We start from the raw sequence: 24,763 nt of genomic DNA on the forward strand, positions 1-24,763 counted from the left end.
CATAATATATGTAGGAACACGGTCTGGGTTGTTGAGTCCAGTCCTGTTTTTGTATTGACTACAAGATATATTTCGACAATTCACCAGGCTCCACTTTAAATACAACTAGAGTTTTCAGCTTTTGATAATTCTACCAAAAAATATTATGGATTCAGAATTGCTTATCAGAAATTAATCTTGTGGTATCTGAATTCTGTTCACACTCACTAATAGGTTTCTTTACGTGTAGTTTCTCAAAGTTCATCGAGGTCTTGAATTTTTAATATAGCATTACTTTTTTGAGGAAAATTAAAAAAACTATTTTAAAATATCCTATATAAACACTGTCTATACAATTTGTTTTTTTTTTCCCCCGCACAAAAAATGTATCACGACTTGATAAAGGAATAGGTGAACTGTATATGAACAAAGCACAATTAAATATTTGGAACTGATTGCTGATACTGGTCTCTAAGGAGTAAGAAGGAAGGAAAGTGTAAGAATAAAAAAGACTGAACATAGAGCTTATGCATTCAGTTATTAGTTGGAAATTTTTTCTTATTGTCATACTTTAGACCTGGAACAGAAAGAAGAAACGGATGAGGGAAAAAGGGCCCTTGGTAATCAAGGGAAAGTCTGGCAATTATGTCTTGCCCTGCAACCTATTTCCTCCTAGACTCTCTAGTCATTTAGAAAACACTAAAGACAAAATCCAGATGCTCTATTTCTGGCAATTATATTAGATTTTGCAGTTCAGGTCTAGAAGCAATAATAACTCTATCTGTGATGTTTTTCCATTTTGTGGGATAACTAGAGTATAGATTTTAAATGTATATTCCCTAGATACCATATTCTTCCTCCTTTTCAAACTATGTCAGTTCCACATCTTTTCCAAATCCACTCAGTTTCTTTCTTCTTTATATACTGATATGGGCCATGGCCTGTTTTACTACAGGCAGTTCTTTCTCAGAGCTGGGTCTTAGAAAATCCACACTGTGGGTGGGAGGCAGAGTCATTTGTAAAACCTAGTGCTTCCAGTTGTCCTCAGGACCAGAACCTTGCAGGCATTGTGAAAAGGTAGAGAGAGTCAGATGAATGAAAGCATTCATTTACCTGAGACTTCATAAGAGATAGAAACCCTCCTGCTTCAGCACATAATCCAGCTACTGATTGATGGAGATGGAAGGGCAGAGGAAAGTGAGCTAGCAAGTGAAAAAAAAGGGAGAAGCTTTTGCTGTGGGTCTTTTATGACTGTTCATTCCCAGTGGTGCTACTTGCTGAGGCATCTGGGTAAAGCAAGATGTGAGAGTTAGATAGACAGCTGAGGTGATAAGGGGTTGCAGTTTCTAGTTCTGGGTGCAAAGTCAGCTTGTATTTCTTAGGGTATCATACAGAAAGGAATAAGATCAGTTCATCTCAAACTTATCATCCCCAAGAGACTTGTTACCATCATAATTGGTCTCCATCAGAAGGCAGAGTTGCCTTTTGTGTGGGTCACGCACATCCCATGTGTATCTATAAAATGTGATGGGTTAACATGTTTCTTTGAATCACAGGGTCAAGCTATGAATCTAGAATGGTTCTTGTTCCAGTGGAAGGAGTGTTACGCCACATAGTTAATAATATGTTGAGGGTTCATTCAAGTCATTCATTGCTGTAACTATTCTTAATAATGGGGTACTGCACCACACTCTCAATAAAGTATCCAGCTCCTAATTCAAGGGCATCCTAAAGATGTTTCTCCTATTAATTTGCTTGGGTAGTTCTTGATTCATTGATTCAGTTCGTGATTCATTGATCAATATGTGGGAGGAGTGTTCATCAGTGACCAGTAATAACTGGGAAAAATTTGCTATATGTTAAAGTGTGTGTTAAAGGGATGTCTGCACTCCAGGGGTTACGGTCACTGTCTGTGATTTTGTGAGATACCTACTGAGCATAAGTGACATATAATAAAAAAGTTTACATCTAGGAGAGCAGGAGAGAGCAAGATAAAAAAAGATCTTTAGTGCTGGAACAGAAATTGAACTCTTAAGTTCTCATTGGCCTTAGAAACCTGATTGTATCAGTTTATATTTTCTAGACTTGTTTCATGAAGAAAATAAGTAATTTTTAAAACTATAAACAGAAATCCTTTTTCTTAGGCTTATAAATTAGGTTTGTTGACAAGGTATGAATGAGTTGTCTCCAGGTTACTGCTGTAAGTTGAAAGCCACTGGCAATTTTGTTTATTAGGGGATGAAACTATTTAAGAAAAAAACAAGGAAGAAAAAAGAAAGGAGGAGGAAAACCAGAGGGTTTTCTAGAAGGCTGTTTTTAAATTCTACTTCCATGATTTGCACCTGCTGAGAACGTAGAACTTAACCTATCCTCAGTTCCCTGTGGCTACTTGCTGTCAATGCCTGTTCTGGCAGCCTCTGAGCAAACAGCGTGGAACAGCTTTGATTCTGTTTCTTCTCCCCTCCTTCCCATCTGTTGCTTCACTGTGGATCACAAGGTGTGCCAGCCTTCTTGTGCTGGGAGTGAAATCCCTCAAGAACTTCTCAGCAAATTTTGCAGGAGTCTGAGAGCTCTGTAATTGACCTTCTCTACAATACCTCAAATCAGGTAGCAGCAGCAGAGGAACAACGCCAGCAAAGCAGGGAATGTCACTCAGAGCCTTTGCACAAGTATGAGCAGCTTACTGAAAAAAAAGAAGCCCGATCCTGCAAAATTCTTGCAACCTCCTTACAAGACATTAAGAGCATTAGTGTTCTCTGAAGCTCGTACCTCTCAGGAATCAGGCTTAGGGTTAAACTTAGGCAGCTAGCTCTATATAATATTTTTCCAGTATATGGTACAGTAAGGCTAATATCAGGCTAAAGATGAAACTATGTAGAAAATGGTGGCATGTACTTCAGACTGAACACAGAGAGAATATTTAATCTTTCCTCTTCAATTATTGAACCATTTTTTACTACAGCTGAGAGCAAAGCAGCAAGCAAGCAGGTGTGAAACAATTCAAGGATTCCGCCTTTCCCAGGAATAGTGCCAGGTGTGGGTGACCAGAGAGTGTGAGAGGTGGGATGCTTCTGTCATTAGCTACATGCTCATGAATTTGAAGTGTAATTATGAAATTCCTCTTGTAACATATGAATCTAGGGGCTTGATTTCATTCTGACAGCCTTTTTGCTGGAAAACTACTCTGAAGAGTGAAGGTTCTCATGCTGTTTCGAAGAGCTTAGAAAGCTAGTAGACATATTATTAGAGTTTATAAAGCTATGTTACATTAGCAGAGCTCTCCAAGTATGGCTGTACCTTTCAGTAGTGAATACTGATTTTTTTTTCCTATTGTAACATTTCATCCTAAACATCTCCATATAAAAAACATTAAACATATAAAAACAAACGTCCTTTCAGATTCCCCTGTTTTCAGGAGAAAAGATGGCTAACAAAGAAGGAAAGTGTATGTTGCACCGCTGAAGTGCAATATCTACAAGATAGAATTTAAGACAATATCCTTAATTCTCTTTCTGTCTTCTTTCAAGTCTCTCCTAATTTTATCCAGAAACTGTTTTGACCCTGAGAGTACAAACTGTTTTATCAACATGACTTTTCAAAGGGAGTTTTTTAAGGGGAAAAAATAAAAGGGTAAATGAGTTAATTTAGAACTACTATTCATCAAATCCTACAAGCTAGGACTTGGGGCAGTCAGTGAAAGTAATAGGAGATTAGTTTAAAACAATCTACTTTTCTACAGAGTGGCTAGTGAATTTTGTTGGATTATGTTGCCACAGCAGGCTGTTGACAGTGGGTCCAGAAACAGATACTAATGCACCTAGAAAGGGATGTTCCTTGCAGCATGCCTGATCGGTTCATTGTAGATGCTGGAGTAATAACAGGGAGATGGACACAGGCAGTGACAAGGCTGCCATGATCTCCCTGAAAAGTGTCCTTTATTGCCACTGTCAGAAGCAGCATACTGGGCTGAAATGCCCAATAGGTCATTTCACTTACTTCTATGCTGTCTTTTTCTCTAGCTGTGTTCTTACACAGAACTCTTCAGACACTATCAGTCATAGATCTCTTTTCTTCTTTCTTCTTTGACACTGTATCAAAGGAAATTAGTATTGGTGTTTTCCTCCTTCCTTTCAGGAAGTGTTTGTTGGCTTTGAGTGCTAAAACTGAAATAGCATTATGTGAAAGTAGGAAAATTAACAATGAAATTGTGAGTTGTTTGAGCGTAGGGCCCAGGTCATCTGTGTTATTAGGCCCTTAACTCAATAAATAGCAATGTAATAATAACTATGGTATGCTTGGGATACATATACACCCTTTTTAATTATGTATTCCAAAGCAAACTTGAACATACTGTGCTTCAAACAAAATTTGTACTTGTACTGTTTGTGACTGGCCCAGAATGATGGGGAGTGAAAGCTTTATTTAATACAGAGGTTTATAATTATTTGATACTGAGTTGCACAGTTCTGTGTTTGTTTCCTTGTAGAAACTGCCAGAAACTGTGATTTTTGCAGCCATACAGTCAACAAGTCTGTCTAGGTTGGTTGATTCTTTCTCTGGAAACAGAACCAAAATCATGCTACTGTAGTAAGTAGCTCATATACAAAATCAGCTTTGTTTGTGATATTATTTTTTAAAAAATTAAAAATTAATTTCTTGCAAATTTGCATCAGAAAACCTGGAATCCTGGAGTACTTATGGCAAGGAATTATTAAAAGGTCTCAAATACTATAACCAAGGGTAAAGTAAAATTTTAGATTTGAGACTAAATGAAATTTCCACTGAGAAGTATTTGTGTTGTGGTTGGGTTGTTATAGAGGGCAAAGCTCAGCTATGGAAGAGAATTTTTCATTAATTTCTCCAATATGAGGTTAGAAGGATGCTGCATCCTTTTTATTAGTTTCAGAAACTGAGAACATAGTTGCTAAAAATTTAATTTTTAACATTTTCATGATAGCTAGTGTCTTGTGACACTAGTTTTGCTAGTTACTGTAGGTTCAAATGATGCTTACCATGTATTTGTTTATATCTGGATATACTTCTTCTTGATATTAAAAGGAAATGAACAGCTCCAACCGTTTTCAAAAGTGTAATGCTAAAAGATAAATTATAAGCGTAATTTGGGAAACTTGTCAAAACATAATTAGGATTAGTTTTTATTGAAGATTCTGTTGTGGTAGTGATAGGACGTAATTAATGGCAATCACTTCAAGTCACCTCACATTATGTCCATTTTAACTTTTGATTTATGGATGCAAAATTGCAATGAGATGTCAGTGCCTGCCAATTCAGTGTATTTGGGTGAGTCACTCAGTCACTTCCAGCATATTTCCTGTGTGGGCCAGCAGATGCAGCTCTACTTCTGGTGGTTTCACTGCCAAAGGAAGATTGATGTAACATGGAACCGAGCAGGCGAATGCTGCTTCAAATATTGCTAAGTTGGGGTCTTTCTGAGCTCCCTGACTTAATCCCTTCTGCTTCACTAGCACTAGCTTTGTGCACGTTCTGATACAGAATCTTGGCATGAAAGAGACAGGAAAAGCACATTGCAACTAGGCCACTCTTTTAGACACCTTATGCCCTTTGTCACAAGGAGGAAGAAATAATTGGTGATCCTGCTTCAAACTATTCAGTATCACACAGACTCCTGCAAATTCAGGACCATGCTGAAAAAAAGCAGATCTTCACAGAATATGAAGTCAAGGAAGTGGCAGGTTATTATAGTTTTATGTTGACATCAGTGTGTAACCTTCAACCTCAAGTCTGACCACATAGATTTATGTAGCTTTCTGATATCCTGTGCTGGAAGAAGAGAGAGGCATAGCAAGTTATCAGAGCTATAAGAAATGAACTCAGTGACTGAATCTAGTCTCTCTTAGTCACAGATGACTATTTAGTAGTCCTTTAATCTGGAAGAAACCACAAAATATTTTCCAACTGCTTATAGTGTACTATTTTGCTTAGTAGAAAAAAATGAAAGCCTCAGAAGTATGATGTATGGGAAGAAAGCAGGGAAGCACCAAGATGTCTAAATCTTCATTGTACCTGGGAATGTATTAGACAGAATTTCCCAGGTGAACCTGGTAAACTGATCATAGCTCTTCCTATAAGCTAAATCAGGAAAATATTAGTGAGCTGTGCCAGTGTGACCTAGGCGAGAGTTCCTGGTATGTCAGGATGATATATTAACAAGGCAGCAAAAGAGTGCAGTTGTGGATGCTCTGCAAGAAAGGCTGATAAAGCTTTCATGTGGGAAACTCCTCCACATATATGGTTAGGCTGAACAGTCATTCCTGAGTGTATGCATCCTATATCATCATTGATGCCAAGTGCACTGAAACAATACCATAGTGTTTTGTTACAAAATAATCCTTTGTATTTGGGAAAACTTCATGAGCAGATATCTGCTGAAAGAGATCTCTCCCTTAACAACAAAAGCTGTCATCTAAGAGGTGACAGGGATTCAGGGCAACACAAAAAAGTGGTGTAAGTCCTACCTGGTTGGGAGAAAACCTTGTGAGGAATGATGACACCACTGCTTCCTCCTTGTGGAAGCACACAAGGTTCATTTCTCTGTTTAGCTCTCTGTTTAGTCCCTTTCAGGATCTAAGCATAATAAATTGAGGCGGTGCAAAATACCCTGAAGGATGTGAAAGCCAATAGTCTGATAAGAGCAAAAAGGGAATAAAAAGGTTTGATCAAGGGAGAAATTATAATTAAAGTGCTAGGAAACAGAAGGACTCACACAGTAAGATGAATTGGAAGAGATGCTGGAATGTACAGTGCTACCTCTTAGATGACAGCCTTTGTTGGTGACCGGGAAGATCTGTTTCAGCAGAGATCTTGTGAGGCCAAAATGTCTGGAGAAACTTGGATTTTCTGCAGGCCAAGGAGAGAAGTCATTAGAGAGATCTAGGCTCCTGAAGATACTCCCTTAACTACGATTTCAGCTGTATTATTCTGATCAGAATGCATCCTGACACAAGCTGAGACATTTCTTTGATTCCCAAAAAAGCACTTTGAGAGGTGGAATTTCTAGGAATGACAGCGTTCGCCATTGTCAGAGGGTTTTCTTGTGTGTGGCCCGAGTAGCAAATCATGATAACTGGGTATCAAGAAGGTTCCTTGCCTTTCTTCAATAATTGCTAGAATGTATTTTTATAATCCATGCATTTCTCTGGATTATAAAATGTGTATAATTGATTCATTGTGTTCGGATATTCATTTTCAAATGAAGCTAACCCATATATTTATTAGACAATAACTAATACATAATGTAGGGAAAATATCTATGGAAAAAGGAGGGTATGTAGCACATTGAATATCAAATGAATTAATGTGCTCCTCAGGATCTTAAAGAGATGGGATGCTTTAGAAATTTTTCATTGGTTACTTCAAGTGCTGGAAGGTTTCAAATGGTAAGTTATAATCTTGTTTCTTCAACACTGTCAGGCAAATTACTCCATTCACTTAAATTTGTTTTGTCACTACAACATTGAATATCCACTCGTAAATGAAATAGCAATTCATTATATAGCAGATAACTATGGCAAGACACAAAACTGCCTTTTGATAAATTTGTGTTTCATTCCATCATGCTGGCAGGCTAGCTGGTTTTCTTGAAGTCCCTAGTAATTTGTGTTTAGGGATGACTATCTTTGGTCATCACTGTTAATACTTGCCAGCTGACATCAAACTGAACTCCCAAGTAGAGCAGAGTGCAAGGAATGTGCTGAGATCACATATGCTAATGCGAGTGCAGTACCTTATCTGTCATCTTTGAAGAAAGATGCATTGTACTTCTAAACAGTGATTGAAGCCTTGAAGAAAACTAAAATTAATATTGGAATATCCATAAAGAACTAGTCACAGCTTTGTGTTTCTATTCCAGATAGCCAGAGGAGGTTCAGCACCTTTGAAGGTGTTAAACAAAAACAACCCTGCTTGTTTTAGCTCTATTTCAAATGCAGACAGGAAATAAATGTTTGCTAAATGGGAGAGAAAAAAAATTGTTCTTAAAAGTAAAATACCTTCTTGGGGGGTACCAAGATAATAGCATGGAAACCAAACCAAACTAAGCCATGTTCCTATATAAGTACTGTAGTGTGCCCCTCATCAAGTAAAGCCATGAGGTATGGGAATGGCTCCTCCAATGATACCATTATCATTATTTCATTTAAACCAGTAGATTTCTAATGCTTATGCTATGAAAGAATCCCCCAATTCTTTTTTGCTTTTCTTCATCCTTTTCTGTGTATGTCATTTGCATTCTCAGATGACAGTGAAGTGTTAGGCTTTGATCTGCCAAGTACTTAATCATTTGCTTTAAGCAAGTCATTAGTCCTATTAGATCTGATTCATATTTGAATCAACACTGTTATACATTGTTCCAGGGCCTAGGAAACACACACACAAATTTAAACTACTGTTTCATTAAGGCTGTTTTATAGAGGATTTTCAGGGAGGAGGAGATGATGTTTTCAGCGTAAAGGAGAACTTGGTTCCTAGACCTCAGCATGAATATCACATACTTTCACTGCAGATGATTTGATGACTTGGGGTAGTGGCTGACTAACTGTACTACAGGACTGTGAGAGTACTCTACCTGTTATTATTAAAGTCTTTAGGAACTCTTTCATGGTGCATATTGAGTTGTGCAATCTGAACGGTGTTCATAGGAGCCAAAACAAGAAGAGTTTTTATATTCAAGGAATATTAAATCCTGATCCTATATTGGTTGTTGTTTTGTGCCTTGTCCTCTTTTTAATTCAAAATCAATTATTGAAATTATTTTTCCATCATATGAAACAAACCATTAGCCATCAGTTTCTTGAGTATGTGATACTTTACTCTTTCCTGTAGTCATTATGCCATGAATTTGTGTCCTTATCAAATTTAGATTGTAGGTATAAAGTTATCCAAGTTACCTCTTGGATTAATCTCTAACACTTTGCTGAAGAATCAGTTTGCCGAAAGTCCTGTGTGTTCAGGCATTTGTGAAACAGTAGGAATAAAATGGGAAAATATGATTAGGAAACTGTATGATAGCAGACTTGTGAGTTGGAGTCTTTTTCCTACATCTGTCGTCTCAATTTGCCTTCTTGTCTTTCTTTTATGTCTTTGAGATTCTCAGTTTTTGAACTAATGAGCTGGGTGAGGAATAACATTGGCTTCTTCTGTCAGGCTTCCCTTATTTCTCCCCACCAGCATCCTTGAGTAGTAGTGTCAATATGCTGGTAGCTTCAAGTAAGGTAGGAAGAAAAAATATCTCTAGCTCTTGTTTATAAAATTCATAAACTTCATTCACGTATCTACGGTGGCTTCTATTAATAGCATATTTTCCTATGTTTTGCTTTTTTAACTCTTACATTGTATATCTTATGTCAGAATGGACTGCTGCTGTGCTGACAGGCAAGCTTGTAATTTTAGAAGAGCCTTAGCAGTAATCTTCATACCATGCTCAGTATATTATTTGGATAAATTGCCACTACATATTTATATAATATAAAGGCTGTATAGGAAGGCATATGGCCTCTAAGGGATTATACCAAATTACAGATACTGTGTTCAAACACTTGCCTCTATGACTCTTATGTAAGAACTTAGAGTATCTGTATGAGCAAGGAATGACCTGTTTAACGTGATTTTGACAAAGATCTAGCATACTATTCTCTGTTTTCAGATTGACTTTGTGATAGTTATTTTGTGCAAGTTTTCCTTACATTTTCTAAAGGGAATGCACATGTACGCTATCAAACTCTAAATTCAAACATGATTGATGCAGCAAAAACTTTTATTGGAATCTTTTATTTTAAAGATAGAAAACTGCTTTTTCTGTGAGTAATAGTGAAGCAAGATAATATGGAGAAATTATGATTCTAAAAGAAAAAAATCTTCACAAAGGCAGCACTTGAAAATGAAAGCTATATTATTTTAATGTAAATTATTCATAGGTTATCAAGTTTAGATGAAGTTTGTAAACCTAACTCTGTTATGATTCTTTAATATAACTTTAATTTAAGCTTAATTTTTAAATCTATGATGGAGGGAATGGAATTCTATTCCAAGGAAAGGATTCTATGTAATTAGAAAAGTTGTATTCAGTGGGCTAGTCTGAGGGCACTTATCTCCTTGTCTTCTCAATGCCATAGTGTAACATGGAAGATGGACAAGATAGTATGGGGACAAGCAGTGTTCTTTAAGGAGAAGAAAATATCATGTCTGTTCTATTCTCTTTCTTGTTGCTAATAAAAGGGCTGGTCGGGATATTCTCAACTTCTGTTACATGGTACGTGTGACTGGTTGCACTAAATTTCTGTCTATTTTACCTTCACTTTACCTTTGCTCAATCATTTCCTTTATATGGTCTCTGTTGCTAGTCCAGCTTATTTCACTGCTATTTTTTTCTTTCCACGTCTTTGATGCTTGTGTAGACATTGAATTCTCTTTGTCACTCCCTTTTGTATATAATTGTCTCTCAAATACTGCTTACCCTGTAAAGCTTTTCCTTCAGTAATCCTCAAGCTACTGTTCTCCCAAGCTTATATTGATTTCTAGAGTCCCTGAGAACAACTCTGCAACTCTTTTGGTCATGTAAAGTCCTACAAAGGGGTAGAATACAAGAATGTCTGTAGTGTTGACATCGCTAGTTAATAACCAAAAGTTGTTAAAGTAAGTTATTTCAACTCATCATGCACTTTCATTGTTACTTCAACTCTTTGTACTTGAGCAGTGGAAATAGTGGGATTTTTCAAGGGATTTATGTTTCCTTTTATCATACACATTGAAGATATCCAAACCTTTACTGGAATGAATCTGAAGAGTTGCAAGTGTGTCCTAACAAGGTGTCTTGAAATAAATGTAATTAAATCATGTACTCAAAATTAATCTCATATTCACTTTCTACAGTCGCTTGCTCTCTCTTTTCTTCATCCCCTCATTTGTGTTCATAGTCTCTTTGACAACATTTCCTCAGCTTCTAAGGCATTACTTATCAACAGTCCCAACCAAATTTTTCATTTCTTTGTCTTGTGTCTCAGGTTGCCTTTCTGTTTTTCTCATCCACTTCAACCATGTCTCTCAAGCCTTCTGGCAATACCCTTCAGCTTTTCCTGCCACGTTTATTGGTACTCTGAGATAGTACCTTTTAGTTCCTTCAGGAGTGAATCTTAGTTTCCTCAGCAGTAATTGAGTCTTTTTTAGCTCGTTTTTGTGTTTTTCTGGTGTTCCATGCTAACTTCTCAGCTATTTGTTTATTGTTTTGAAATTTGTGAAACACAAAATATCTGGAGAGAAGGTAGGAATAGCCCTTTTGTTTATCTGCACTTGTTATGCTTGTTGAATACAGAAAAAAATCATTTGGACATTACAGAGGTTCCATGTTTATTTTAACATTTTTTTTTTAATTTTAGAGATTTTTAAATGTAAAATACCCTCTTTTGAAATTTGAATTCCACGTTATAGCGGGTTTTTGCGGCCTAACTGATCTGTGTTCTTTAATGGCAATTTAAATTAATAATATTCAAACAGTTTACAATTACTGTTGAAGTTTCAAAGAATGTCACACTATTAAACCTGGAAATGTAATTTGCTAAGCCCCAGAAAACAGAGATTGTTGAAGTGCTTTATCAGTTTTGGGTAGGTATAGCTTTTCATGCTGTTGGAAGATTTAAGTTTTTAAAGTAATGTTGATTTATTCTCTTCAGTTCCATGGCTTGTTCAACATGGAGTTGAAAAAACAAGAAAGCTGACTGTTCTTTTTCAATTTAGATCCAAAACTAAATACGAGAGACTGAGGTTTACTACTTCAAAAATCATAAAGGAAATACTGACTGAAGCAATCTGTTTAATTCATACCCTATAGGTAACAGTGATGGGTGATACATCAACAGAATGGCTTTATTGTAACTCCAGATATAGATAATTCTGTATTACAGATTATTAGATGTTGAAGTTATTGCTGTTATTGCTTTATCTTTCACAATAGTCTTGTAGTTATGTCTTTATTATCCTGCCTGGCTTGACCTCTCTCCAAGCCTGTTTCTCTGTCAAGAGCTGACCAGTACCATTTTTGTATGTCTGGAGTCATTTCCCGGTGGGAATGTTGACTGTGCTGGAAGAGAGAGGTTCTGAGGAGAGAAACCCATCTGCAGACTGTGGGGCAACTTGCACTGAAGTTGCTAGCATGCGGTAGAGTTTCTGTGGGTCATGTCTAGGAAAATGTGGTTGCTGAGAAGAAAGAATTTAGAGAGCAGAACAGAACAAAATCCTTGTCTTCACTCATAGCCTGCTTAAAACTCCTTGTCTGCTTCCCCAAAGGATTTCACAGAACTGTGATCCTTTTTTAAGTATCAGTAGGGTGGAATTTTGAGATGTCATCACATGTCTCTAATTGATAGTACTTTAGATAATCAGTCGGTTCATTTTAAATGAACACAGGATTATATTTTTCTCATCTCTATAGCATACTCCACATTGTTTTATTAAACTCATTTAAAAAATACTGTTGCCCTGCATTTTTAGATTAATTCCCATTTCCGTTCGAAGGCAACTTGATGCAAAACACAAATAAAAGAATTGAAAGTGAGTCATCCAGTAAATCAGGAATGTCATTCAGTATTTCTTATGTAATTAAGTGTTAAAAAAAAAGTGTTCTGTGTAGATGTTAAGCTATGGAATTGTTAAGGATAGATAACAGCCCTGACTCTGTAACCTGTACTCCATGACCCCTTAATGAAACATGAAAATATACACACTTGACCATGTGATGATAATGGACACAAGGGTCAATCTTTTAGTCCCTCCAGTATATCTTTGTATGTTAAATATATTCCTAATATATACTCCTGGCTAGCTAAAACAACTAATGCTCTGGGGATGCATTTGTCTAGAGAAGCTTTCAAAAAGATGTGGGCACTTGCATGTCCTCTGCCTTCAGTTCCTCCTTCATCTGTCAGATAAATCTCCTGACTCCAGTCATGCCTTTGTCCCCGTCCCTTTTTAAAGATCAAAGGGATTAAAATTACGAAAAAAATGTTTCACTTAGGAGAATGAGGAGGTGGAAAGAGCTGGCCGTTTAAAATGTGAGTCTCCTAGCTGGCTAGTATGTGGTTCCTCAATGGGTAAGCTTTAAATTAGAAGGCACATAACCTCCAGACGAACATTATACTTTGCCTTTCAGTACTGATGAGCCAAAAAAGTGCCTTGGAGGCTGCAATTAGCCCACAGATCTAAGTTGGAAATACATACTGTGTTCATCACCTTAAGTCCAAAGTGCCTTCTCCTCACTGATGTTTCTACAACTTCTGAGCAGAACAGGGACTTTGACAGAGCCCTCCCTGTGATAATTTTTCTGGAAAGCAAAACCCCCTTACAATTAAAATTTGGCACTGATATGACAGAAATTCACCAGTCATTTAACAGTTTATTAACCAAACTCACTCTCTAACCAAATTTAGGAACAATGTACAATTAATCTCTGATTTATTCAGATTTATGAGTCTACTATAAATTTATACTTGTATTGTACCTGTGAGTGGTGATTAATTCTTTGTGTTGTCTCAAGAGTGATTGCTTAAGTTTGTTTCAATTGTTGCCTAGTTATTTTCCTCATTTCTTAATTCTTTTTGGAAAGTAGAGAAAGTATTGCCTCTTTATCCCCAGTAAATATTTATCTAGTGTGACAGCAATATGCTGCCTCGGCCATCCTATCCTAACAGCATTGATCAGTTTCTGAAAGGCTTCTGTTGTCTGGCAAACACAGGCCATATTTTCTCTGACAACCTTTTTGTTACTGGTATGGACAGTGTGTAGCTCTGGATTTTGTTCTCTGTGTATCTGTCAAATAATCCAGAGCGCTTGTCTGATTTGCTGAAACTACAAAGGTTTCAACTGAAGTTCATACATTTGTAGCAACAGTCTCTGTATCCTCTGGAGAAAAAGGGAGGTCTGGTGACCTTTTTTAACCAAAAAAGGGTCTCTCTGAAGCAGGTTGTCTATGTTACCCTATGGACTAAATTTAAAGTCCCTTATCTGCTTGAGTATTGACTTCGAAGTTTTTGTTAGCGCCCATGACATTGGTCTCTAGTTTTAACCCTGTGCTGGTTGGAGCTTTCACTGATACTACCTTAAAGTTACACAGCAATTAGTTTTGTATTTCCTGTCATACTGTTTTTGAAATGGTGTGGGAGATCTCTTTATTTAACTCTTAAAATTTTTTGTTGCCTTTTCAAGAACTTTTCCTCATGTTCTTAAATGGGTTCTCACAGTAGCACAGTAGTTGCTGATCTAAAAAACTACATTTGGCACAAATTTGGTTGCATAATCTATCGTTCCAAGGAATCTCAGTATCTTCCTTGTAGGCTAGGTATGATGATAATGCTGACAAGCTCATTGTGGTTTACTTGTGCTGCTTTGTGCATTAGCTGCTGTCTGTGCAGCTATTCCTGTACAGTACTTCCACTGAGTGTCTTTTATGCTTTTTTGTTTAGCTTTAGCTTGGCATTTTATGATTGTTCCAAAGTTGATCAAAACCTCATCAGCCTCTCTATTCCTGTTTTTTCCTAGATGAAGTGTTGTGTATGTAAAACTTAATATCTTACCTGTGCCGTTGTAAGATAAATGTTTAACTGTTCCAAATAGCATCTACCAGAATTTTGCCTCTTCATCTAACATAGACATTTTTGACATTAATTGTCTCTCGAAATATCTCCCCTTGTAGGCAATAAAAAATATTTCAATTTTACATTGGTTCTTGTTGATGCAGAGGTGCCTTTTTTAACTTCGTTGCTCAGAATTGTTAGATCCTCTGATTTCTAAAACAATGAGACTTTTACAGTGTGTTTAAGAGAAGAAGGTTTGGGATGAGTCATTGCAAGCCCACTGCCATCCCAAAGTGGTTAATTAATGTTGTGTATAGTCTCAGTTACGAGCCAGTAATGAGATGCATGTGTATTTTATTTAGATTTTGTATAATGTAGTACAGATTGATACAGAATGCAAGCTTTAGTAGAAGTCAGATAACAGTGAAAAATGCAAATGAATTACCAAACAGAGGGGGATATTTTTTTATCCTCGCATTGAAGTCATTGAAATAAGAAACTGTTTATCAGCCATTTTAATATGGAAGATAATTTCTAGTCTAACAAACAGATATTTGCATATCTAAGGAGGTAAACAGGCACTATTAAGAAGAATGGCCAGACTGTCTCTGGGATAAAGAGGAAACAGAATGAGTCAGGATGAAAGATTAAGTCTGTTTAGATCCCAGGAACACTTCAAAAGTGAGATTGGTTAAAATCTGTGGTGCTTTAACCAAGGGACATCCAGGAATGGGAAGATCTAAGAGTGAGTGGAGGAGCACACCTGAAAGTGCTCTGTGAAGAAGTTCTCTCCTTTGGATGAATTCTGTGGCAAGAACTTCTGAATAGTTTTTCAATGATAGAGATAACCTGAAACAAAAGGTATGCACAAGGACCAAAACCCTGATTGCCCCCTTGTGAGAGCCAGCTGAACAGGGATGTGATATCAGTGTAAATATATTAAGCATAGCTTTTTTCCTCCCTTTTATTTGGTGGGAACTTTGAGAAGCATTCGTTACAGTGTTGTCTGTTTTGAAAGTTACTTGTAAATCCTTCTATCTAATTTTGACCCAAACTTGGCTTAAATATGATTTAAGCAAACTATAAGGCTTATTTTATGCAAAAGCATGTCAATTCTATATTGTAGGGCATTTGTATATCATAACAGTATCCAGCAACAGCTAATCTGAATTGGTGTTGCTGTCAACAGCATATGCACACTCCATCAATGAAGCAAGAAGGTTTAATCCATCACCATTCCAGTATTTCTTCTCACACACTGGATGGTCCCTGTATGTACAGCCCCATGTGTACTTTGAGCTCTGCATGATTTTCTGTTTCAGGTTTCTTTTCTGCTGGATTATTGGATTATCAGTTTTACTTGATGTGTCAGAGAAATGTCTAATCTCTGTAAACATTATTCTGGACTGGATGACTCCTGTTGCTTGCTAGACTTTATTCTTCCTTAATTCTGAATCTTCCAGTAGTCTACTTGGAAATATTTTCCCAGGTTCTTTCACAATGTGCTCTACTCTCAGCTCTTACTAGCTCCTTGACAAACTCCAGTAATGTGGTTTAGTTTGTATCAGTTACCACCTTCTCTATAGTGTCTCACTTCTTTTGTACCTTCAGAGGAAAAACATTTCTTTCTAGAGTTTCATTTTTATGTGAACTGCAGTATTCTTCCGTTTCTATAATACCTTTTCGTATTTGGGTTTTACTCTCTGAGTTAATTGAAACTATTCAACACATCAAGTGTATCTGAAACCACAACTGTCAGAAATAAGGCTACTCTCTAATTACTATCTTTCTCTTCACTAATACCTATTGCTTTCAGATGCAGAATGAAGTACTATCTAAATCTCTTCCTGTAGTTTTCTGTGCTTCCAGAGTATTTCAACTCTAGTGGAGCTTTCAGCTAGTCTACTTTTCTGTTAAGCTTATTTCTTTTCTTTTTGCCCCCCTTTTTTTTGTTTTCCTGCTGATAGCTATATGGAGTTCAGTAATAACTGAGCCCAAGATGCTTAGGAAAAAAAATACTCTTTATACAATGACATAATACTATTTGCCTCTGCAAAACAGAACGTGAGCTTCTGTGGAGCCCTTTGCTCAACCTTCCTGTGTCTGCAGAGCTAAACTTCTTAAAGGTTCGGGTCCTGATACCGCAAAGACTATGGGAAATCCAGAATACTATGCAGAGAAGGTTGATTCTTCTGTCGGATTCATGAACTCCTGCTTTTCATTGTGTTTTTTCACCTGCAACAGATAACTGTTCACAGTACACTGCTGGCAGCCTGTATCCATGCTGATCTGGAACGAGTGAAGGAGCAAATTCACTTAGTTAAATCCCTCTAGGATATCTAAATATCCCAAGAACTTCAACTTTGACTTTTACCTTTTGGTCCAACTGGTCCATCTGGGTATTCCTGGGAGCCTCTTGTAAGGGTGAATGTGGATTCTGTAACAAGGCTTAATTTAAGTGGCTACATCCGTAGGCGCAAGTGAGTATGCGCCTGAATGAGAATGTAATGGTTGAGCCATCTGTTTCTTTAGAATTGGATATAAAATTTTTCTGTGCTGTATCATGTGATATGTTACAGAAAGTTATTGATTCTTTTGGTATGAAATGAACTGGTGAAAAGGTACATGCTGGCTTTTGTTGGCTTTTTGCTGGCAAAGTATTAATAATTTATTTTATTTAAATTAACAAAATAAGCACAAAGAGAGCAAATATTTTTACTAAGATAGTAGGAATTTATCCTGATGTAATATTATCGAAAGAATTTGCATAAGAATATAAGAGAAACTTTACTTTAGGAGTTAGAATAAACAGCAAGACCTAAAAATGGCATCTCAAGAGATGCCTTGATATTAAATGATTTTTTGTTTCAAGATAGTCCATTCATATTTCTTCATCTTACACTGGAAGAGAGAGGAGAAGTGATGCTAAAAACTTAGATAGTCTCCACAGAAACATTGTCTTCAGATGTAGTGCATGTGTATATCTAGCTATATTGTAATTTTATCTTCAAGTGGGATATTCTGATGTGTATCTTTGGGACATTGGTATTAGTAATGAGCAGGCTCATGTTCCCAAAATTCCTGTTTGTACTTTCTGTTCTTAAATGTGCCCATTGCCTGTGAATACAATCTTCCTTCAAAGGAAACAAAGGAGGTAAATTCAAGTATATAGTGTTTTACTAACAAAAACATTGATGTCTTTATTACTGTAATGCAAAGCAGTTTTGTATTATATATGGCAGATGAATAGATTTGTTTTACCACATTATTACAATAAATAGAATGGATTTGGGGAGTTTTCTGCTTACCTGCACTGTGGTTTTGCAATGAAAAAGAGGAATATGGCAGTGGCACTTGCTCATTTTCTTTACATCACTATTCATACTGGAAGTGTTCAGTAATCAGTGGCATGTTGTTTTCAGCTATGTCCTCATGCTCTATTAACTATCGTGTTAGGAAAATGGCTGCTGGCAATTCTCCATCACGTCAGTGCTTTTAGTATTTACGTTAGAAACAGTACTTATGAAGGCTACAGAAATCTTTCTCATTTTTCTGCTCTCCAAATATGTCAGTATTGAGAAAAGGAGTGTGTTTACTCTGTTGATATGTGGTGTACATTCTGTAAGAGAAGCGCATTGTGTGCTGGCACTGTACCTTGGCATAGCAGAAACTTAATTTCGTTTCAGCCTGTGCCTCGGTTTGTTCCATGTATCTTTTTGACGTAGTGTGCTAAGGATATTTTAGAACATAACATTAGACTCAGGAGTGGGAAAAAAGTTTTATGCAAGACCGGTATTATGTTTTTACTTACTAGAAACTTCATGAGAGATCTTTTCCTTTGCTTGTTACTACGCAGTGATTCATAATGATCCGTGCAGGTGTTATTTAAAGGAAAGGCATTGTTCATGCCATGATCAATACAACCAAAGTGATACATAATTCAACCTCTGTGGGGCATTACGTTCATTTTTTAGTTCAACATTGAATCATTTGATACACTTTGAAATAACAAAGCAATGATTTATAGGTTGGGGTTATGAAGATTGAAAGCAATTTAATAATATACATGTCCAAATCATCAGCTTGTTTCGTTTTATTAAACAATAAACTAGCCAACAACAAAAGGCTCAGTTGCTTGAAAAAATAGCAAAGTTTTTCCTTTTATATTAGTGCTTATTCTTCCCTCTTTCCCCCCCTTCCTAATAGCTTTCTCTCCCACATTTTTTCCCTCTTGGAACCTTTAATATTTGCATTGCATTAAGCCTCTGCTGTTCATATCAAACACTCTGGAAATCCAGCCACTCTTTATGTCAGTTAGTGTTAAGTAATACTTTTCACTGCAATAAGAAGCAATAAAAAAAAAAAAAAAACAGCAGTAAACTGCTGTGTGTCAGTGATTTCTCCTCAGGGTCTGCAACAAGCCATTTGATTTGACTGAAATAATGGCAAGCAGTTTTAGACCTTTGCATTAACTCTGCAGAATAACGTCCATGTAGGTTGGTAAGTGTCAAGCTTATAGCAGGATATTTTCAGTGTATTCCCACAGATAAAAACTGATGGGTACCGGCATAAGCATTTGAGTAAACGGCAATGTTAGTCAAGAGTTTCTTGGTGGTGTGACTGTCCTCCTGTTTTTTTGTGACTGTTAGTGTATTTAAATAATTCCCCTATAGCAAGAGAAGATATGAGAATACTGTAAAGGTAGTGTAAATAATAATAAACATAATAATTAAAAAGATAGACAATTAGGGTACCTAGTTCCTAATTGCCAAGAGTGAGATATCTGTATGTGACAGAGTTTTCGGAAGATGTATGTTTAGTGTTTTCTGAAGATCAGGCTTTTCAAAGTGTCTGAAGGTACCCGTTCCGGTCTGCTAGTGGTGTTTTGTTTTAATACTGAATGCAGTTGGAAAGCATCCATTGACTTCAGTGAGCTTTCACCTAGGCCTGCGATGTTCGGAAGAACTTTCAAAGAAAGGGATGAAACTATATACAAGGAAAACATGATTTTCCTGCACAATCTCCTCTGTCATACACCAAATAAGCAGAACAGAAAATAAAGTTTTTCAGGAACCAGTTTAGATTTTTAATCTATCTAACTACTGATAACTAATGCTATCAGTAGTTCTTTATTAGCAGCCAGTTTATATATTTCTTATAATAACTACTGTTTGGCATAATGGTTTTTAATGGAGCTGTCACTTTTTCTTGTTGTCTTGTTCCTTAAAGTTTGCATGAATCTTTAAATGGTGTTCTGTTACAGGAAAGCATCTTCTACTAATTATCAATAAAAGAAAATGCTTTGATTAAGGAATTCGAGTGGCAGAAATGTAAACCCCTTTGATAAATAGTTCCTGTTTTTGTATAACAATATTCATTTAGGGTATTACACAAGACTTCTGGAGAGCCTGAGCTACAGCAATCAAGTTATTGATTGCATTGTGCAACATTGAGAAGGGGCAAAACCATTCTTTGGGTTTTCATCTGTCAAGATAAAAGTAAACTGTTGTTAGACATCTTTTCTCTTAGTTATTCAAAATCACTATCAAAAAAGTGAAAATACCTAGTATCAAGAAGTCTGTCTGTGCCTAAAGTCTTGAAGAAAGACTCTCTGCAGAAATGAATGAGAATAATGCCATGAAAGGCATGTAGATAAGTTGAAGGTATTTTTGTGATGCCATTTTTGTAATAAAATATGGATTATAAGGGAAAAACATGCAGAATAAAGACACATGATTAATACTAAAAATGACTGTGTGATTTAGAGCATTCGCAGAATGAATGAACTGTTCACAGAGTGAACGATTTATCTCTGCATACCTCCTGATTTTATTAAGGAAAATATTTGTGTAAAGGTGGTTGACAGAAAATTCTTGTTTCTCACTGTATATTCTCTTTCACAAGTTGCAGTGTTTCAGTGTTCCCAGATTTATTTGGGAGACTTGGTGTATCAGAGAAAATTTGCAGAAATTATTCACACGTTTAGTTGTTCGTTCTTTATTTTTCCAGCAGGTGCTTTTTACTTTCCTCCTTTGGAATATTAGGAATTAAATACTGTCATATATTCTGCAGGATCTATCCCTTGGCCACATTTTAACCAGCAACTAAAGCAAACAAAATTGCAGTATATATACTAGTAAATGTGTGCGGGTGTTTGTCTATGTTTTATACATGCGCTCATATTCATATTTCTGTTATACTAGTATCCTCATCAGACTGTAAACTGGATTGAAATCGAGATGGTGAAACATGGCAGAGTGATAGTGGTTGAAAAGGTTCTTTCACTGCTTGTGAAGTGGGAAAGGAGGGGGGAACGAACTCCAAATTCAAGGTACTAAATTTAGGGTTCCTAGTAATGTAGATTTGGAAATTTAGTATTTTCTAAGAATATCTAGAAAATATTATACTTGAATGGAGAAGGTGAAAAAAGTATTATTTGTTCTGATTATACAGATATGAAGTTCATAGATAAAGTTAAAAATCCGGTTGAATGCAGATTCTCTCTACGACCAATTTAGGTGTTAAATTGATGATTTTTATTTTGCAGTATGATAATAATTGCTATAATGTGAGACAATTATATTTTGATGTGAGCTCATGTAATTATGTCGCCTTAATTAAATGTTTGGAAATAAAAGAGGCTGCTGCGTACAATTTCTGTAGCTTGAAATGTTTTCATGAGATTCACATAAATGGATTTCAGAAATGTCCGAATGCTATCCCTATATTTGAATAATTGCACTTTCAGCATTTTCTGGTTTAGTATGATAGTGTGAAGTTCCAACATCTTTTTGCCTTTACAGCTTTTCTGGTGATTTTATTTTAGCTGTATAGCTTTTACTTCTCAGTCATGAATTTAGTCTGTGTGAAGGCCAAGAGGTGGAAGCCCGCTATTATTCCAGTGGTATATAGGACTCTCTGCACTGCTGTATCAGGAAATCTCAAGTAACAGTTTTATGATGTATGAGGATATAATTCTCCGTGAGTAATAACAAGCACTTCTGTTTCCCCAGCAATATCCACATAAGCAAACATTCACAAATGTTTTACAAAGAATTTAATTAAATAGTGTGCACGCAGAGTAACTGGATGTGGCATGCACACCAGCTATTATATATTCAGCCGTTCACATTTTTGCAGTTAGTGCAGAATGCTTCTGAGCAGTACAATGTGTGAATGATATTTCTATGAAACTTGCATCATTGCCCCTGCTTTTGTACCTTGCTTCTTAAAAAATACATTGTGGTCTTAATGGATGTCAGCTCCAGGAACACAGGATACCTTCCTCAGTTCTCTAATGGTCTGATAAGCAGAGGGAAGTACAAATTACTCTATTGAGACCTGAATCAGAAACATTGTGCCCCTGAAATCCAACATTTACAACTCCACAGATAAAGATACAGATTCATGTGCCTTTTACCACAAGAACTAGACATGTTTGGAATTTTGTGTAAAGGTTTTAGACTTTTGGGGAGCAAAAGCAATACCTACACAGCCAAGATCAACCACTAAAGAATGTCATTTCTGAGGTTTAGACGTAGACAATGACGAGAAAGAGAGTTCTGATTCTGAAATAATGAATACCTGCAGAGTTTAATCCACCAGTCCCTAAAGATTAAGGAGGTCTCTTCTTTGACACCAGTGTGCAATGCATCTGACCCTCAGTTAGGAAGAGTTAAGAGTGTGCTTGTAGCGTGCTTCTTAACTCATTCAGCATTTTGTTGGTGTGCTCATGGCACCTATGGGGATTAACATTCTGGAAACCAACAGTTATCTATTGCTTTCTGTTTTGTCAGTTCAAAAAAGCATTTAAGCATTAACCTATGCATGAGAGCAGTTTCAAGGCTTGCGGAGCATTGGGGCTGTGTTGGATCACAGTGATGAAGAATATTTCTCTGCTGTTATCTACTGGCAATGCAGTCAGCTTTCCATCAGACCAGGGTTTTATTGGTATGTGAGGTGTATAGAGTATCCCTCTAAACCAGCAGACCAATACCAATGAAGTAAATACTGAAAGGCAGCCTTTAATTAGCCTATAAAGGTGTTCAGATGGGGAGAACTCCATTCCTGACTGTTATGAGGCTTCACCTTAGTTTGCTGGTTCCACAGTGTTATTCCATTTTATTACTGACCAACACTAACAAAAGCTGTCCATTATGACTGATGAGAAAGACCAAAAGCTACAAATAAACCTTAAAGAGAGGAAGTAAAAGAAAGGATCAGATAAAAGTATGGAACTAGTTTTCTTTTATGTTAGTTTTATTCTGGTGTTGCTCTGCTGATTTAAGGGGGATTGCTGAAAACTTAATCAGTGTAAGTTAAGACTGAATCTATTCTTCTTTTGGAGATATGTTCTGGAGGAAAGTTTAATTGCTGTAGGAAAAGTTACAGCTTTTTTTATAGAGTTGACAATGGGAGAAATCCCAGATTCATGCCATAAACTTCAAAGATTTTATCCAGTAGTCTTTGTTGTCTCCCTCCCTCTGCCCCCCCCTTTTAATCCTTTTCCCTTCTTTATATAACAGACAGGAATATTTCATTTTGCATGTCAGTAATAGCAAACTGCATTATTCCAAAAGATGACTGTATTTTAAGCCCTGACTAAAGAACAAAAGCAAAGCATGTAATTTTGAATTTACTGGCATGTCTGCTCTTGAATTCCATGGTTTTGATTTTTGCTTTATTTTCTCTAATTAGGTTATTGTTCTAGTGTCTGGCTTTATATAAAGTAATTATTTGCTACTGTTTGTAAAATGTCTCTTTTTGTAATTTGGATATTTTTGGTTAGCTTGTGGAAGTGGCTACTAGGCTCTGGTTGTGCTCCCACTTGATTTTTATGATTTTTTGCATCTTGCAACAAGCCCTTCTTGGGGCAACCAAATATTTCAGTGGCAACTTCCTGTGAATCCCAAAGTAGGGCTCGTGCTGTCACGTTGTTCTCTAAGCCAATTCTACCGCATGTATCAGCAAGACAAAACAGACCAGCTTAGGTAGAATTGCTATTTATAAGCAGATAAGAATTTTTCTTCTTCAGGTTAAGAAGTCAAACCAGAGACCGTTTATCCCATGTAGCGAAGCACCACCTAGACATACTACTGTTAATTGCAAAGGAACTAGCTTTGGAACCAGAGGTTATTTAGCCAAGAGTGGCATATGACAGCCAGGCTAATTAATTAAGAAGCCAGGTTAATTAGTTCAACTGGAGCACCATGCTGATGTGACAGTATAGCTTCCAAATTTCTAGTTGATTTCTGCACTAGTTGCACTGGGCTTCTTGTAGACACACAAGTTGTTCTGGGCTTTTTCTAATAGTTTTGTCATGGAGCACAACTGTGTATTGGTTTATTCCCTCTGTCATTTTACTGTGAGTCTAGATTTATGTCCAACTTGCTGGTCAATTATAGTTCCTTCTCGGCCTTCTGCAGGAAGATCTCTCTAACACTTGAATGGATGTTGAAAGACTATCTTGTTGAACCTCGTACCACTGATAGCAATTCCCCCCCACACTCTTTTTTATATGCTAAGAGACCTTCCTGAATTTTTCCTAATATTTTGTCACTTATTGCAAACTGAACTGAAGTAATATCCCTGAAGCTGAATATGGCACCACTGAACAATAAGGTATTTTAAAACAAGCTGCGTTCTGTATGAAACTTCTTTAGTTAGAATAATAAGTTTTACAACAGTAAACAGTAGGGTGATAATAATGAAATATGTGTTAACAGAGATGTAAGAACAAAAATGGCTATTTCATTAATGTTTTCTAGATGTTACTGCTAGAGAGCTGAAAATAACAGTTTTGTTTTAAGGACATTTGAAATACTAAACATATTAATGATGGCTTATGACTTTTACTTTCAAGTAGCTCTTTAGCATAGTAGCTCCCACAAGCAGTTAACATATATTTTGTTCTGTTTCTAGATCTGTTAGCTGTGCCTAAACATCCGTACGCTGCTATGGAGAACTGGGGACTGAGTGTTTTTGTGGAACAAAGGATACTGCTAGATCCAAGCATTTCTTCCATATCATACCTCCTGGATGTCACCATGGTCATTGTGCATGAACTATGTCATCAGGTATTAAAGGTGTTTGGATATTTGGTGTCAATCTCAGAAATCAAGCATTCCTTATCAAAGCTGAAAATGAATGTTTGCATTTTCACACAAATGGTTGCAACTTTCATT

General features: G+C 36.5%; 1 protein-coding gene across 1 annotated transcript in view; it reads left to right on the forward strand.

The window, feature by feature from the left end:
• TRHDE (thyrotropin releasing hormone degrading enzyme) overlaps positions 1–24,763 on the forward strand; it is a 214,615-nt gene that overhangs the window by 64,787 nt on the left and 125,065 nt on the right. The window contains exon 4 of the mRNA XM_062584629.1: positions 24,501–24,655. Coding sequence (XP_062440613.1) covers positions 24,501–24,655 — 155 coding nt within the window. The remainder of the gene's footprint in view (positions 1–24,500; positions 24,656–24,763) is intronic.

The sequence above is a fragment of the Rhea pennata genome, chromosome 1 (assembly GCF_028389875.1).
Source record: "Rhea pennata isolate bPtePen1 chromosome 1, bPtePen1.pri, whole genome shotgun sequence".
Classification (NCBI taxonomy): domain Eukaryota; kingdom Metazoa; phylum Chordata; class Aves; order Rheiformes; family Rheidae; genus Rhea; species Rhea pennata.